The 16,356-nt window shown below is 28.5% G+C and overlaps 2 protein-coding genes across 2 annotated transcripts; one reads left to right on the top strand and one right to left on the bottom strand.

The window, feature by feature from the left end:
• Positions 1–9,841: 9,841 nt before the first annotated feature.
• Positions 9,842–14,993, top strand: LOC113868773 (chaperone protein dnaJ C76, chloroplastic). Its single transcript, XM_027504654.1, has 4 exons — positions 9,842–10,311; positions 10,893–11,149; positions 12,987–13,167; positions 13,552–14,993. Exons 1-4 carry the CDS (start codon positions 9,889–9,891, stop codon positions 14,170–14,172), a joined length of 1,482 nt encoding a protein of 493 aa, XP_027360455.1. The 5' UTR covers positions 9,842–9,888; the 3' UTR covers positions 14,173–14,993.
• LOC113868774 (thioredoxin-like protein YLS8) lies at positions 14,954–15,736 on the bottom strand. The gene is made up of 2 exons (XM_027504655.1): positions 15,572–15,736; positions 14,954–15,464 (listed from the first exon to the last, which is right to left on the bottom strand). The coding sequence occupies exons 1-2, from the start codon at positions 15,689–15,691 to the stop codon at positions 15,156–15,158; spliced, it is 429 nt and encodes a 142-aa protein (XP_027360456.1). The 5' UTR covers positions 15,692–15,736; the 3' UTR covers positions 14,954–15,155.
• Positions 15,737–16,356: the final 620 nt, after the last annotated feature.

The following is a 16,356-nucleotide window of genomic DNA, read 5'->3' as shown; positions in this document are numbered from 1 at the left end:
CCATGTGTTGTACACACTTTAAATCTTGCCCTCAAAAACATTTGTGCACCAAAAAAATACACCAACTAATGAGGTTGTTTATGGTGAGTGTAGTTGGATTTGTAATGTTGCTGATGATGCTTATTTTATTAGAAATTTTATAATGAATCATTCTATGAGACTAGCCATGTTTAATGCATTTGTGCATTTGAAGCTACTTGCAATTGCTGAGACTAGATTTGCCTAAACCATTATTATGTTCAAAAGATTAAGAACTATTAAGCATGGTCTCCAATCTATGGTTATTAGTGAAGAATGGTCTCACTATAAGGAGGATGATGTCGAGAAGGCTGCAGTTGTGAAAGAAACAATTTTAAATGATAGTTGGTGGGATAAAGTTGATTATGTTCTAAGTTTTACAAAGCCCATTTATGATATGCTTCGTTGTTGTGATACCAATAAGCCAAGTCTTCACTTAGTTTATGAGAAATGAGATTCTATGATTGAGCAAGTGAAGTTAGCAATATATCAACAAGAGGGTAAGGAGTTGAATCAACATTCATCCTTTTATGATGTGGTTTATAACATCTTAATTGATAGATGGACTAAAAGCTACACACTTCTTCATTGTTTGGTTCATTCACTCAATCCTCGGTAAAATTTAATTAATTTAGTCCTTTTATTTTATTTACTTTTTCTTTAAAGTTCCAATTGACTTATTTATATACTTTATAATTTGCATAATAGGTATTATTGTAGACAATGGCTTGAGGAAGCTCCAAATCGAGTTCCACCACATAAGGATAATGAGGTTTGCATAGGGAGAAATAAGTGCCTAAGAAGTTACTTTCCAGATTCAAAGGAAAGGTTAGAGGCAACTACTGAGTTTGTTAAATTCTCAAGTTCTTCTGAAGAGCTTGGCCAATTTGATTCTTTGCAAGATAGGTGGAACTTAAAACCAAAAGAATGGTGGGTTATGTATGGAGCTGCAATTCCTAAACTTCAATCCATAGCCTTGAAGCTTCTTTTACAACCATGCTCTTCTTCTTGTTGTGAAAGAAATTGGAGGACATATTCCTTTATCCACTCTTTGAAAAGAAATAGGCTTAATCCTAAAAGAGCTAAAGATTTAGTATTTGTACACACAAATCTTCGTCTGCTTTCAAGGAAAAGTAAGAATTATTCTGAGAGTGAGTCTAGAATGTGGGATATTGGTGAAGATGAATGAGATTCAATTGAAGGTGCTGGGATTCTTGAAGTTGCTAGTCTTTCTCTTGATGAACCAGATCTAAAGGCAGTTATTTTCAGTAATGGTAGGGAAGGAAATAATGGGATTGACACTGTTAGAGTTTGATTTTCTTAATTATGTTTTAGTATTGTCATGTCATGTTGAACAATTTAAGTATTGTAATTTGTATTGTAAGATGTTTTATTATCTTTTGGAACAAATATATGCCTTTTTTATGTTATATAATATATGATATATTAAAATTTGTGTGCTTTTATTTTATATATAATTTTTTATAATTTTTTAATTGACGTACCCATACCTTAGTTTTTTTAAAAATGCCGTATCCCATACCCGTACTCGTATTCATGCAACATTGTGTTCGAAATGTCAAAGTTGTCCTCTACCACTAAGATGGAACTAAGAGACATTAGAAAAAGACAAAGCCAGAGGGCACTGGCGACCATGTTTCTGGCACCAGAGAGTGGGAAAGAAGTCACCCTCAAGGGGAGGAGGAACTGCAAAGGAATGTGGAAGATTTTGAAGTCAATATCATTTGTGTTAGCTGCAGTAATAAGATTGCAAACGACTTCATAGTTACTACTACCCTTTAATCATTTTTTATGCTTAGATGACTCTCGAATTTAAAGATTTTTTTATTAAAATTTATTTCACATAATGATATTCATTAATTTTTTTATTAAAATTTATCAGTTGCTTTTTAAATTGATTACAACCATTTTTTTACACTTTTTCTTTTTCTACATCTCCCTGATTATGCGACAAGCTCATTTAAAATAAAATAAAGAAGTATTAAAATTAAATAGTAATAACTTCTTTTTCTTATCAATGAGCATTCACAGTTCAGGTTATAAATGTTGGCAATCAAGTTACAAACGATCCAAAATTTAGAAGGACTGTTTCTAAAATTATTGTCAATTATTTAAATTTTTAGATTTAAATCATATTAAGTTACAATAAAAAACAAAATCAATGGTTAGTAGTTGGCTGGATAATGAGAATTTAAGAAATTTTAGAGGCAATTTCAATATTTAGTTAAATTAAAGAAAATTTACGATCGATGTTAAAAAGTGAAGTGAATTAACATGTAAATATAGATGCTAATTAAGGGAAGAAAAAGTTAGTGATATATTTTATATACGTAAGGATATATGGTCCATGAATATATGCTCATTTAACATGTTAAATGATTTTGGTTCTAAATTATAATTATGAATTCTACTTGTTAAAAGTGTGTGTCAAATTAACATGTTTACATGTCCTCTAATTTATGGACACGATATGTACTCAAAATATTTTATAATTTTACTACACTTCAATTGATTAGCTGATTCAATTTACTAGTTGATAGAAATGAGAAACAAATGCTAAGGTGACCTTTACATGAAAGAATGAACTTGCAGCTTTGAGAAAACATCGTCATCATAAATAATCATCACACCCACACATGTGGAGGTGCACACATATGGACATAAACCAAACATTAAATTGATACTAAACAAAAACATTACTTATGTTCTGATATGAAATGAATGCAAAGCATGTTTTCACTACTATATCATCTTTTTCTCGATGATCCACAAATAAGGATATGAAAATCCTAAACCTAACAATACAAAGAAGTAGAAAAATATCATTCCCAAAGAATATACAATGACAAGAAGATAAGATTGATCGAGAAAAGAGAACCTTCTCACAGGGAAAGATGGAGATGGACCAATCTTAAAATTAAAAAAATAAAATAAAAAATATCTAATCTAACTTTTCAAAATTTAAAGTAAAGGCCTATTTAATAATAATAATAATAATGATTAAAGATTAATAAATAAATAAAATTTTATAAGTCTTTAATTTTTTTTTAATAAACTGAAGGAGGACATTACACGCTCTCTGAATTTTCGAGGACACCATAAATTTTATCATAATAATACATAGATGTTTATTTGAAATTTTGAAACACATCTTTAAATTTATTTAATTTATTTTTAAAATCTTTTCAAATCATCATTTTGATTAGAATATTTAATGATAAACATATAAAAAATATAGATCTACATTTCCCCCTTCTTTGAAAGAAAACGAAATGTTATTTTTATAATAAAAAAGTTTATATTAATATTTAAAGCATAAAATAAATTTTAAATAATATATATTTTAAATATTTTATATTAAAATTTTATAATCAACTATTGTGATAATATTTTTGCCATTTATTAATAGTATCTAAATTTATTGATGAAATATAGATATAATATTCTTTTGCATGTTTAAATGAATAATAAGAGTGTAAATTGAGTCTTTTATTAATATATAAATATTTATTTTAAGAGTCAATGCTCATCAAATAAAAAGTTAAATATTTTAATAAACATAAAAAATTTCAAACATGTTAAATATAGTTATAAATTATAAATTGATGTATTTGTGATTTTGTTTAATTTAATTTTAGTTTATAATATAAAAATTAAAAATTGAAAATTGAATCATATAAAAAAAATGATTCATGACAGTCAATTAGTATATTAGAATATTTTACATCAATTTTTTAATAATACTAATTAATTATAACTTCAAGTCTATGAAAAATTTGTTATGCACACTTATCAAGCTTTGATATTTTCTTTTTTGAACGAGTAAAATTTTTTATTTGAATAATGTTATTGTGTATTTTAATTTAATTTTCTGTTTTAACAAATTTCTTCTATATAAAATAAGAGAATGATAAATTTAATATAAATATTTATATTAATTAAATAAATAAATACATATATAAATACTTAAATTACAAAAATAAATATTTATATGACATATCACATATGAATAGTTATTTAACAAGATTAAGATACCAATATATCTACGATAAGATAAAATATTAAAATTATTAATATTTTTATATTTTTAATGAAAAAATTATTTATAATTTTTTATATTATTAAATTAGAATAATACAATTTAATTATTACATTGTTAACATGATAATAATTTTTAAAATATATTTATATATAAAATACATTAAAAACACTTGTTTCTCACATATATTTTATATATAAAATTAATATTTAAACCATAAAGTAAATATTAAATAATATACATATTTTTAATATTTTATATTAAAATTTTATAATAAATTATTGTAACAATATATTTATTATTTATTGATAATATCTAAATTAATTGATGAGATTTAGATGCAAAACTAATTAGAGTGTAAATTAAGTCTTTTACTAATATATAATTGTTTATTTTAAAAGTCAATACTCAATAAATAAAAACCTAAATATTTAATAAACATAAAAAATGTTAAACGTTATCATAGTAGAATGATAAAATGTATTAAGAAAAATATCTTTTAGAAATAAAATATATTTTAAAAATTAGAGGAGTTGTTGTAACACCTTTACTTTTATTTCTATTTTTTTTTATTTTTAAAAAAATAAAAAATTTGGTACAGAGTTTTTGGCTCAAGCGAGACAGAGTCATTTTGAGCCAAGTTTTTTGGAGTATATTTACTTAAGTGAGAGTGGATAATATTTCCTCAACTGTCCTCTCCCTCTTCTTCTCTATTTTCTTTGTTCTCTCCCTCTCTTTTCTTAGAGAAAGTCTCCTCTAACATCGAATTTCTTTTAGATCTGAGTTCTCACATCTATTCCACTCAAATCCAAGAAAGTTTCTGGAGCTTAGCTCTCGAATCTCACTCTTGTTTCTCTGTTCTCTCTTTCATACTAGTAAATCTATCTTGTGATGTTGGAAGAATTCTGGTCCTTAAGTAGTATCTCTAGTCAAGACGTGGAACTTCTCTCTAAAGCTCACAAAAAACTTAGTCTCAGATACCCATTTCTAGCTAAAGGGAGTTATTCTCAAACCCTAGATTTTATTTCTATGTATATTGATCTTGAAAGAACCGAAATATCTTGTTATAAATAATCTATAAAAAATTTTGTGAAACAATATGGTGAAAATGGATTTTAGGTATAAAAAGAGTTTTGATTTATTTGAAATCACTTAAAACTGAGTTCATAGTAAAAGTCACAGTGAAGAATGAGTTTAAGAAGTTTTATAGACAAGTTACTTTATATATATATATATATATATATATATATATATATATGTATGTATGTATGTATGTTTGTGTGTGTAATTGACATTGTAAGTTATTAAATCTTTGAATAATATATGTGTTTAATAATGAAAAAGTAAAAAATGTTGAACTTTAGGCGTGCTGAAATGAAAAACTTGATTTTTATGAGATTGATGAAAATTGTTTAGCTATTTGAATGAAGAAATGTACTTCATTATAAATAGGTGAACTAGACTAAGTTTGGATGTATGAAGTATTAGATATGTTTTACTTAATAAAATGATAAGAAAGAAATGAAGGAAAATATAACAGTGAATAAATGATATATGAGATTGGTGTGAATATATGAAAGTTTCTGGTGAATGAAATTGGTAGAAATATATGAAAGTGTGGAGAAAATATGAGCAAAATAAAAAGATGACTAATGCATATGTCATAAAAACACCGATTGATACGATTATAATATGCGTGTTGTAATACATCGACAAGTGAGATTATAACATATATATTGTAATACATTGATTAGTGTGATTGTAACACATGTATTAGGACAATATTAATTGATGTAAATAGTAAGATTTTGATATGCCATGACCGTATGGATAGTTCAAAGATACAGATTTTGATGTGCCACGGTTGTGTAATTACGAACGAGATTTATATATAAGAAGTTTTAAATTTTACTCATTTTCATTAATCATTTCTAAATTATCTATTTTTTATTTATTTTAATCACATCGTATTGATATTTGTATATTTAAAATAAGAAATTATTTAAATAAAGTAAGGATGTTAAGGTTGGTACCAAAGTTTATTAAAAAAAAACTTTGAAAAAACTTTTAAAATATTATGATCTTAAAACCAGAAATGAGTTCAGAGAAGGTATTAACATCCTATGACGTTTGAATAAGGTATTAGCATTTTATAATGTTTGTTTTAATAATAATTACCTTATATTGATTGTGTAAATTTCTTTTATTTTTGTAAATATTTATTTAACTCCTAAACATTAATTTTTACTTTTTTTAAGAAATAATATTTATTTATTGAAATATTAATTCGTATCTTAGAAAAAAGAAAAATTATTTTGACTTGATGAGTCTAATTCTCGCTCCTACATATCCTAGATGCAATGGAGAATTCAAAGTCTATCTAAAAAATATTAAAGAGATAGTTATATTTGCATTGTTTAGTAAAGATAATTATTCAATGAAATAAATAACATAACTTAATAATTTTTGCTGCATGGGACCTAAAACAATGTGCTAAAGGTCTGGACACTTTTGGACTCAAACCAGACATACAATTTAACACACACTCTCTTAGTCTTAATAAAATCATTTATTCTAAAGTTTAACATCTTCTAACACATATTATTCATAATAATTAGTTCAATATTAATTGTAAACACATAATAATAACAAAATCATAAAAACTCTTTACAAAACTGTTTTAATCATAACTTTTACAATAAAATTTTATCTAGATAATTTTTTAAATAAGTTATCAGTCTTTCGTGCCCAAAAATTCTATTCTTAGTATTAAAAACTCAGGAAATATTAAGGTTTTATGAATAAAAAGTAGAAATCTTGTGATTTGTAAAACAAAATGCATAAGTAAGAGTTAGGATTTGAGATTAACTCCCTTTACCTGAAAATAAGTCTCTAAGACTATGTTTTTCATGAGGTCCAAAGAGAGATACAATAATCTTGATGGAAGATTTTGTCCTAAAGACCAAGATCTTCCTAATATTAAAAAATAGAAAACTTTAAAGGAGAAAACAAAGAAATATGAGAGAAGTTGAAAAACTCAACTCTAAGAGACTTACTTAAAATCAGTTAAAACACGCGTTCAAGCTTGGATCTAGAAGAATTTCAGGGTTCGAGAGATTTTTTTTCTCTAGGAAGGGAAGGCGAGAGAACATAGAGAAAAGAGAGGGAAGGTGGTTTGATTATAAATGAAAGTTTTTAGGACATAAATTTTGTAAATACTTCTTAAACTTGTGACTTTTTCGCACGAAAAACCCAACAATAGTTATTTCCTGTTATCTGTCATTCTGTCTATAGCGAGAATTTCTCTTGCTAAACAAGAATTCTGCCTACAGTGATAGGGCTATTAGGTCATCTTTATCCACTTCTATCTACGGCGAGACTCGTTGTTTCTAAAGGGCTTGGTCCAAAATGTTTTGTCTCGCTACAATGAGACATGAAATCTTGTATTAAAATTTTTATTTTCTAAAATCTTATGCAATAAAAAGAGGGTATTACATTTCATTACTATTAGTATTTATTAAAATAAATAATAAAATAAAATAAACTCAAAGAAAATACTAACACATCTATTTACTTCTAATTATTATAATTTTTTATTATTAAAATAAAAACATATTCAAACAAGTTTAATATATATATATATAAGATAAGATTTAAACGAAGTTAAGTGATAGATAGAAAAATGGGAGAAGTTAAAGTGATTTGGATCTTTGTAAATTGTGATAGGAAAAGCTAAAGTTTAATAGAATGAATATACATATACAACAAGAGAGGTCACGTGAAGTTTAATACGGCTAACATCAAATCAATGTAAATTAATCAAAGTGTTACTATTCATTATCTAGCTTTATATGAAAATACTCGATCAATTTATAACTCTGGATGAAAGTTTCAATTTTTTTACAAATCAAACATATTTAAAGCAACTAAGAAAAATAGAGGAAAATATTCTAATGGAAAAGCTTATACAGCAACAATCTTATACAACTTAGTGAGTCAATGGAAATAAGATGGGAGCACGACAATAAATCTGTGTGCTTTAATATTTTTTAATCATTTTCTTCTTTCTTTGTTATATGTTGTCTTGTTAATATCTTTTCTAAATTTTTTTTTTTCCTCTTACTCTCTTCCCTCTGTGCTTCTTCTTTTTTCTTTTTTATTTTTATCTCATATCTTTTTTTCTTAAAATTTTTTGTGGCCTCTTTTTTCTAGTTTTTTTATTTATTTTTCTGTTTATATTAGTTACATTTTCATATTTAAAACTTTATGAGGGACTAAATTTTTAAGTTTTTTTTCCTTATTATTATGTATGAAGCAAACGTTGATTTATGAGTTTGTTTGTCAGTGTTAATTTTTTATTTATTAAAATTAAATTTAAATTTTTTTATTTGTTTAGATTAATTCTTATTTTTTTAAGAGTAAAATTATTTTATTTTTATTTTTGGTAAAATAAAATAAAAAATACAAATTAGAAAAAAAAATTGTTTTTTTGAAAGGACAAAAATTTTATTCACAAACATATTAAATATAATATAAGTTGGTGTATTTGTAATTTTGTTCAGTTTAATTTAAAGTGTAATAAAAAAATAAAAAATAATGAAATTACATAAAAAAGGTAATTTATAATATCTATTTAGTATATTAAAATTATTTATATCAATTTATTTAATACTATTACTTAACTAACTTTGAGTTTGTGAAAAAATATATCACGCACATTAATCAAGTTTTAATGTTTTATTTTTTAATGAATTTTTAAATTTAAATAATGTCATTATATATTTAAATCTATAAATTTATTTTAAAATAGAAATTAAGAGGCTAAAAAATTTAATATAAATATTTATATTATATTAAATAAATATTTATACGAGGAGTAAATAGTAAATAGTTATTTCATAAGTATACACATATATTTATTAATTAAATAAACTATAAAAGTTGTTAAATTTTTTATACTTTTAATAAACGAGTTATTTAATATTTTTTATATCGTTCGAACTAATTAGACTTTTTCAAAATCTTTTTTAATTTCTTGTTCAAATGATTCAAATCTGTTGCTTGCAGCTACCAACCGAAGCCGAAAAGGATAAACGAAAATTATGTAGTCTATGCTCTTTGAACTCCAATGGATCCAACCATACAAATATTTCAATAATAATAAGTGCTGGAAATGTTACACTAAAATAATAATAAAAACAATAACAATAACAAATAAACAGGTGTATGCATATTTAACTTATAATGTATATTTAACTTTTTTTAATTGAAAATTAAAAAATATAATTTTCCAACGCAGGAAACAAATGGCTTACAATATCAATAAGAGCGCATATAAGCTATCACACTAATCAATTCTCTTTTTACAAATTTTTATACATATAAAATTAAAATTTGTTAATATATTCTCACTTTGTATTAGACTAAGATATTTTTATAGTTATTTCGTCAATTCCTCAATCAAATAATAATATATAGATGATTATTTGAAACTTTGAAACACATCTTTAAATTTATTTAATTTTTTAATCTTTTCATATCATCATTTGATTAGAATATTTAATGATAAACATATAAAAAACTAATCTAAATTTTGTTCTTTAAAAGAAAACGAAAAGTTATTTTTTTTTTTATAAATTAGAGAAAGATAAAATGAGAAACAAAATAGATAATATGACTTTATAGAAATCTATTAAAAGGGTGAACAACACTAACTATCTTGCATAAAAGCAAAATATCTTGCATCATTGTCAGTGTATAGCAAGACCATAAATGAGCTGTGTGATCAAACTCTACCACATGACAAGGTGATGTCTTATCCCTTTCCCTTACCTTCTTCCACTCAAACTCATTCCATGAACATGGCAACTGCTGCGTCTGCATGCCTTCCTTCATACACTTGTTCTATTATCAGAACAAACTTAACACCACTTGGATTATTTTACCCGTCAAACCTCCTCAACAAGTCTTGTTCTAAATCTAATGGCTTCAGTTCCGCCCTCACATGCAAGGCATCATCATCATCATCATCATCTACGCCAGATTTTGATTTGTATGACCTTCTTGGCATTGATAGCTCCTCTGATCAGTCACAGGTGAAGATGGCATATCGCTCTCTTCAGAAACGATGCCATCCTGACATTGCTGGCCCTGCTGGTCATGACATGGCCATCATTCTCAATGAAGCTTATGCCATTCTTTCTGACCCAAATGCACGCCTTGCCTATGATAAGGTTTCTTTCTTTGTTTTTTCTCCAAAGGATTGCTTTTGCATCTATAAAATTCAATGCTTTCTCATTGTGGACATTCAATAGATCCAACCCATTACTCATTTCATGTTTTAGGACCCGTTTGGATTAGCTTCTAATGGAGTTCTTTATTGAAAAATTTAAGAATTTTACGACACAAGAATGCTAAATTTTGTTAAGTTTATAGGTGCTTATAAAGAAGTTAGGTGAGTGGTCTTTTGAAAAAATTAAGGTGCATAAGTTGATTTTAGCATATGTAAGAAGTTTAATTCATTTTATTTTTTTTTCTCTTGTAAGTGTTTGTTCAGAAGTTTATCACTTTATCTATCAGGGACATAGTCCAGTTTCTAGTTGTTTGTTACAAAGAAGTATTTGGGTCATAAGATTAATATTATGCTTAATAGGACAGAAAAATAGAAAATTACGAAAATTTGCATTTGATCCGGGAATGCGTCATTGTCATTATTGAATGGTAGTGAATGTATGGTTTTGCGTAGTATTTCAAGTGAAATTAATTGTCAATTTATTTTGGTTGGTTGCTTAATTCGACAAAAAATGTGTCACAGGAGCAAGCAAAGAGTTCAGAATTCAAAGGCTTCACCGGCAGACCCATATACTCGGTTTGGTGTGGATCAGAAAGTGAGCAGAGGGCAATATTTGTTGATGAAATCAAATGCGTTGGTTGCTTAAAATGTGCTTTGTTAGCTGGAAAGACTTTTGCAATCGAGTCAGTGTATGGAAGAGCAAGGGTTGTTGCTCAGTGGGCGGATTCCAAACAGAAAATTGAAGAGGCAATAGAATCTTGTCCTGTCAATTGCATTTCGTAAGTGTGTATATACTTCTGCACCTGGCTTCATATTTTGGGAATACTGAAATTCAGAGGATCTAGACGGGCATCATGACTATTACTTTGTTACTTAATTAATACCTTATTTGTTGTGATTTCTAGATATTGTATAACATTCTTTGTTACTTAGCATAGAACTGTATTTTCTGGTAAATTGTTCCATACCTTCAGGCTATACTATCTAAATTAAATTTTTCTTCATTTAATATCTCAAAACTTTCCAAAGAGGACCACATTACCAGACCATTCCTTAAAATTCTAATCTAGCAATGGAAGGCCCCATTACAGTTCTCTCCTGCAATTTTGATACTTCTAATTATAAAAGCCACCAATATGTTTCTAGTAGTAGTATCTTTATTTTTTGTGTTGCAAAGACCTTGAGAGTATTGAGAGATAACCCTTCTTCCCAAAATGGGAGATTTGAAGAGGGATTATCTAATTAGCTGATAATTTCTTCTAGAGTTTGGGCTCACGTTACAGATGTTTTAAGTATTGGCAATTTGTCATCTGAATATATCATCTTTGCTAGGATGTAGTTATTCAATTTTCCTTCAGATAAGCATAAGGGATAAGAAAATATTTTATGAATGGAAATATAGCAGTATGATGATAGTTGATCCGGCATTTCACATGCTAGCTCTTAGTCATCCATTCATCAACTATAATTCTTATTTTGGTTCCATACAAGGTTGCAAGATAATTCCTTATTTTGTTTCAAGAAGGATATTTGTCAGATTGATAAACATTTTCCTGCTGGATTTTTCATCTTTATAGTTTTCCAACTGTTTACTATGCTTCTATAAACAGGTATGTTCTTGATTGTACACATCTTGAAATGTTTTATTTATAGTGTAACTATCTGGAGACTTGTAACGATAGTTTAGGAGTTTTGACAGCAGGCTATGGAGCTTACTGCTTAATAGTACAGGATCCCTTGATCTAGTTAACTGCTTGCCAAACATGTGGTGGGCTGAAATTCTTGTAGATTTAAGTATGATGTAGTAAATGTCGATTGTTTGGTATTCTATTGTTGATTAGCTTGTGTGTACAGATTAGAGAAGATGTTGACCATTTTAGGAGTGCTCCAAGTAGAAAGGTTGCAATGATTCTCTCGGCACTGCAATCTTAGAAATAATGATGTTACATTGGTTGGAAGAGAGTGCTTGAAAATTTATAGACAAACTTATTGTGTTACTTGAGAATAAGATGTTTTTTTGGATTCGTACTGGTGTTCCTCTATTGGCTCATTTTTTGTTTGTTCTCTTTGGTCTTCATCCTGATTTCATGGAAATTCTTCTTTCTTTCTTTTCCCTGTGGAATAATCAACCATGTTGCAGTCAGTCTCTCTCTCCTGTCAGTGAAATTTCTTGTTTCAATGCAAGAAAAAAAGTTACAAATTACAAAATCTATTCTATAGTTGAATTGTTTTTATAAAGAGAGATTTCTTTCACCTTTCTCCCATTTGGAATTCCATAGGATCACTGATATTAAGGAAGGGAAACGTTGAGCAATTAGCAAGCAGCAATTGTTGGATAATTTGTTATTGAAATAGAGAATTGCATTCATAGTACTCAGAAGTGTGAAGGATACCTAACAAGACTGAGAATAGCATTCCTTGTGCTCAGAAAAGTACATTATCAGTATAGGATTTGTCAATTTCTATAGGCATTAAAAAATTTCCATTAATCTTTGAAGAATTGTGACTTCAGGACTAACGGGAAAAATATTTTGATCAGCATTTCTTAAATCACAGTTCTCCCTTTTTCTTTTTGCTTCTTGGGGATGATCATTTTTCTACTTTTGAACAAAATAGGGTTGTTGAGAGGTCCAACCTTGCAGCTTTGGAGTTCTTGATGTCCAAGCAGCCACGTGGCAACGTAAGGGTAGGTGCAGGTAATACAGCTGGTGCTCGTGTCTCAAACATATTTGTAGATGTGGAGAAGTTTCAGACAAGATTCCAGGAAACAATGGAAAAGGCTTCTAGGTGTTCTAAGGTTAGTTTGACATGTAATGTGTAGATCTTCATAGAAAGCAAGAATGGCCATAAGAAATTGTCTTCATTATGCTAAGGTCCAGTTTGGGTAAATTTCTAAAAAAGTTCTTATAGGAGAAAAAAATCAGTACAAAAAATGAATAAAACTTCACTTATAAGTTAGAAATAACCATCTCCTCAAATTTAGGAGAAGTTAAATGAGAGAGCTTTTGAAAAAATAGAGAAGCATAAGTTGTTTCTGACTTATGAGTTTTATTCATTTTTTATATTAATTGCTTTTCTTATAAGGACTTCTCTGGAAGTTTATCCAAACTGGGCCTAAGTCTTCAATGCTTGAATCCCTCATTCTCTACTTTATTGATTAACTAGAGAACATCTATTTCAGGAAACAGACCTCCAAAGAGAATCACGAATGTCAGCAATTCAGGCAATAAGATCAATTTCTAATTGGTTATATTGGCAATCACCTAGTGCCAGCGGTAGCTCATCAAAATCTGAAAAAAGCATGACAAGAGTTGTATATAAATTGCCTGAGCCTGATATTGGCAAGCTCAGAGATGCTGCTGCAAGGAAGAAAGTAAGAGAAAGGACAGGGACCAACCATCAAACCCAATTAAATACCATTCATCCTGAGGAGTATTGGACTCCATCAACTTATGTTCTTCCATCTTCAACTAGAAGTAATGCTACTCAAACACCAGCTGAGAAGCCTTCAGTTACTACAGGACAGAAAAAAACAGATGAAAGAGATATTGACACATATGAAAATGAAAATAGCCCTATAAGGTGGGGATTACCAATGCTTACAGCATTGACTGCAGTGGCTACAGTTCGATTACATGCGGTCGAGTTAACACCTGAGTTGAAACAACATGTGGGTGGTTCTCTAGCTTTGGAAATTGTTAACAGCTCTTGGTTGCAGTGTGTGCTGGCAGCAGCTACATGGTATATGATTGGACTGGCAATTGTAGACCTTGTGGCCATCTTTGGAAATAAAAATAGATAGAAGTACATCATACATGCTGAAAAGTTTAATAGCAAAGATAGGATAGATACATGTAATAAGCCGTATTTGAAGAAACACATGAATCACCGCAATTGATGTACAACAATTTCTCCATTATGAATGCCATACTTGATTACTTCTTTGACTCAGCTTCTTCTGGAACTCGAAAGTGAAATATTGACCCAAACTTGTTGGGATTTAAAATCTACCACTTTCTTGCAGCTTTTCCCCATATGGTCCAAGGACATTGAAAACTCTACTTGATGTCTGTCTCACAGGTAATGTTCTATTGATGTCGGTATTTCGATAAATGTGTAACTCCCTATTTAATTTGGGATATAACTTAATGTTTGACGTGCCTTTCACTCTATTAAGCACGAGAATAAGGAGGCTAGATTACATTCCTTTCCATTAGATTGCACTCAGAAAATAGATTGCAATGAGTTACACCTGATTTTGTAATGCGTGCTCTACAAAAGAAATTGAATTGACTTGAGGTAGGTCAGTACTCAGTAGCGTAATAAAAATTGTGTTCGGAGTAAGAATTAGGAAATAACTATTTATGTTGGTGCCTCTTTATTTTTAGAATCAATCGATTGCATTTTTCATGCTTGTATGAAGCTTACAAGGATGCTTATTAACCAACAAGGCCTTGGATGATTCAATAATTTTTTCTATATAATTATGATTATTTATCATCTTCGTTGGTTAATATTTTTCAGTAACAATAATATATCTGTTCACCCTTTTGTTTTTCTCTTATGAATACACTTTCACATTGAAGAACTAAATTCCTTAGTTTCAAGGGATGAACGAAGATGCAGTAAATAACGATATGAAGAACCTCATCTTTTGGGTCACGAGTTATTACATACGATCCATCACACAGGATAGGAGTGACTCACTGTTCGAATAACATAAACTAACGATAGAAGGCAGAAGCTGAAATAGTTTTGGCAAATGATTTTACAGATGAAAGGAAACTAGTAACGGTATTTGGTGGAGTAATCTTTGGGAGCAATGACGAGACCGCGACCCTTTCTGGCACCTCTATACACAGTTTCAACGATGTCGATAAACTCTTGTTTGTCCTTAAGCGCCCAATTGATCTTGTTGTTGTTGCCAGTGCCAAGATCAATCATGATGTGTTTGTTCCTGAAGAAGAACATCACCGTCGAAGGATCGTACAGTTCGTACATCGTGTTGAAATCTGGCACCTCCGTGATGTCCACAAGGTATATCACCGCGAAGTTCTTTATCGTTTCTGCAACCGACGCCAAAACCTCGTCCATCTAATACAATCATGATAATAACTCTATGTAAACGCAAATTAACGCAACCAAATCGATTATTGTTATCATTATGATGATGATGATACTGAAATGGATGAAGAAAGTACCTGCATGCAGGTTTCGTCCCAATCATGGCCGAAACGGATAACGACGAGTCGCTCCTCTTCGGCGAGGATGGCTTGATCAACGGCCCAGCCTGAATGCAAGTGAGGCAACAGGTACGACATCTTCTTCCTCAACGCTTTCGTTTCTGCAAACCCTAATTTCCCTTTCCTTCTTCGATTCTTTTCCCACCACTCAATTTTTAATTCCTTTGATTTGGGAAGGACTTTTCGGGTTGGGCTTCACAATGGAACCCAATTACCCGTTACCTGGCCCAATTGTCTCCGCTGGCCCGCCCCAATTGTTTTTAATTCATTTTATTTACCTTCCTCGTTTTTTCTGTTTTCTCCTTGAGAATTGATGTTTAGTGCGAGGGTTTTCAACGAAAATAATACAAAAACTGTACAACGAATTACATTTACACGTGATTTGCGTAAAGCTTACAACAGTGTGTTTTTTGGATGAGATATTGAGTAATTATTTTTTTAAAAATTTATAATTTTAAGAGTTAAAATATGTTATTTAGAAATTAAATTTTAAAGAATTTAAAATTTTAGGAATTTTAGTAGATATTTTTTAACAGACTAAAATTGAAAAAAATTAAATATTAAAATGAGAATTTGATTTTTTTTATTTATTAATTTTTTATTCATATTTTTATTTAATTATAAATAATTTAATAATTTAAATGTTATATTTTTTTATTAATTTAATTAAATATAGTGATAATCTTATTATTTTGAATAATGTAAATAATTTAATTATTTATCTAAAAAATATTTGAAACGAA

This window comes from Abrus precatorius, unplaced genomic scaffold (genome assembly GCF_003935025.1).
Source record: "Abrus precatorius isolate BTA unplaced genomic scaffold, Abrus_2018 Scaffold6, whole genome shotgun sequence".
In the NCBI taxonomy this organism is placed as follows: domain Eukaryota; kingdom Viridiplantae; phylum Streptophyta; class Magnoliopsida; order Fabales; family Fabaceae; genus Abrus; species Abrus precatorius.
This window is presented reverse-complemented; position numbering and strand designations above follow the sequence as displayed.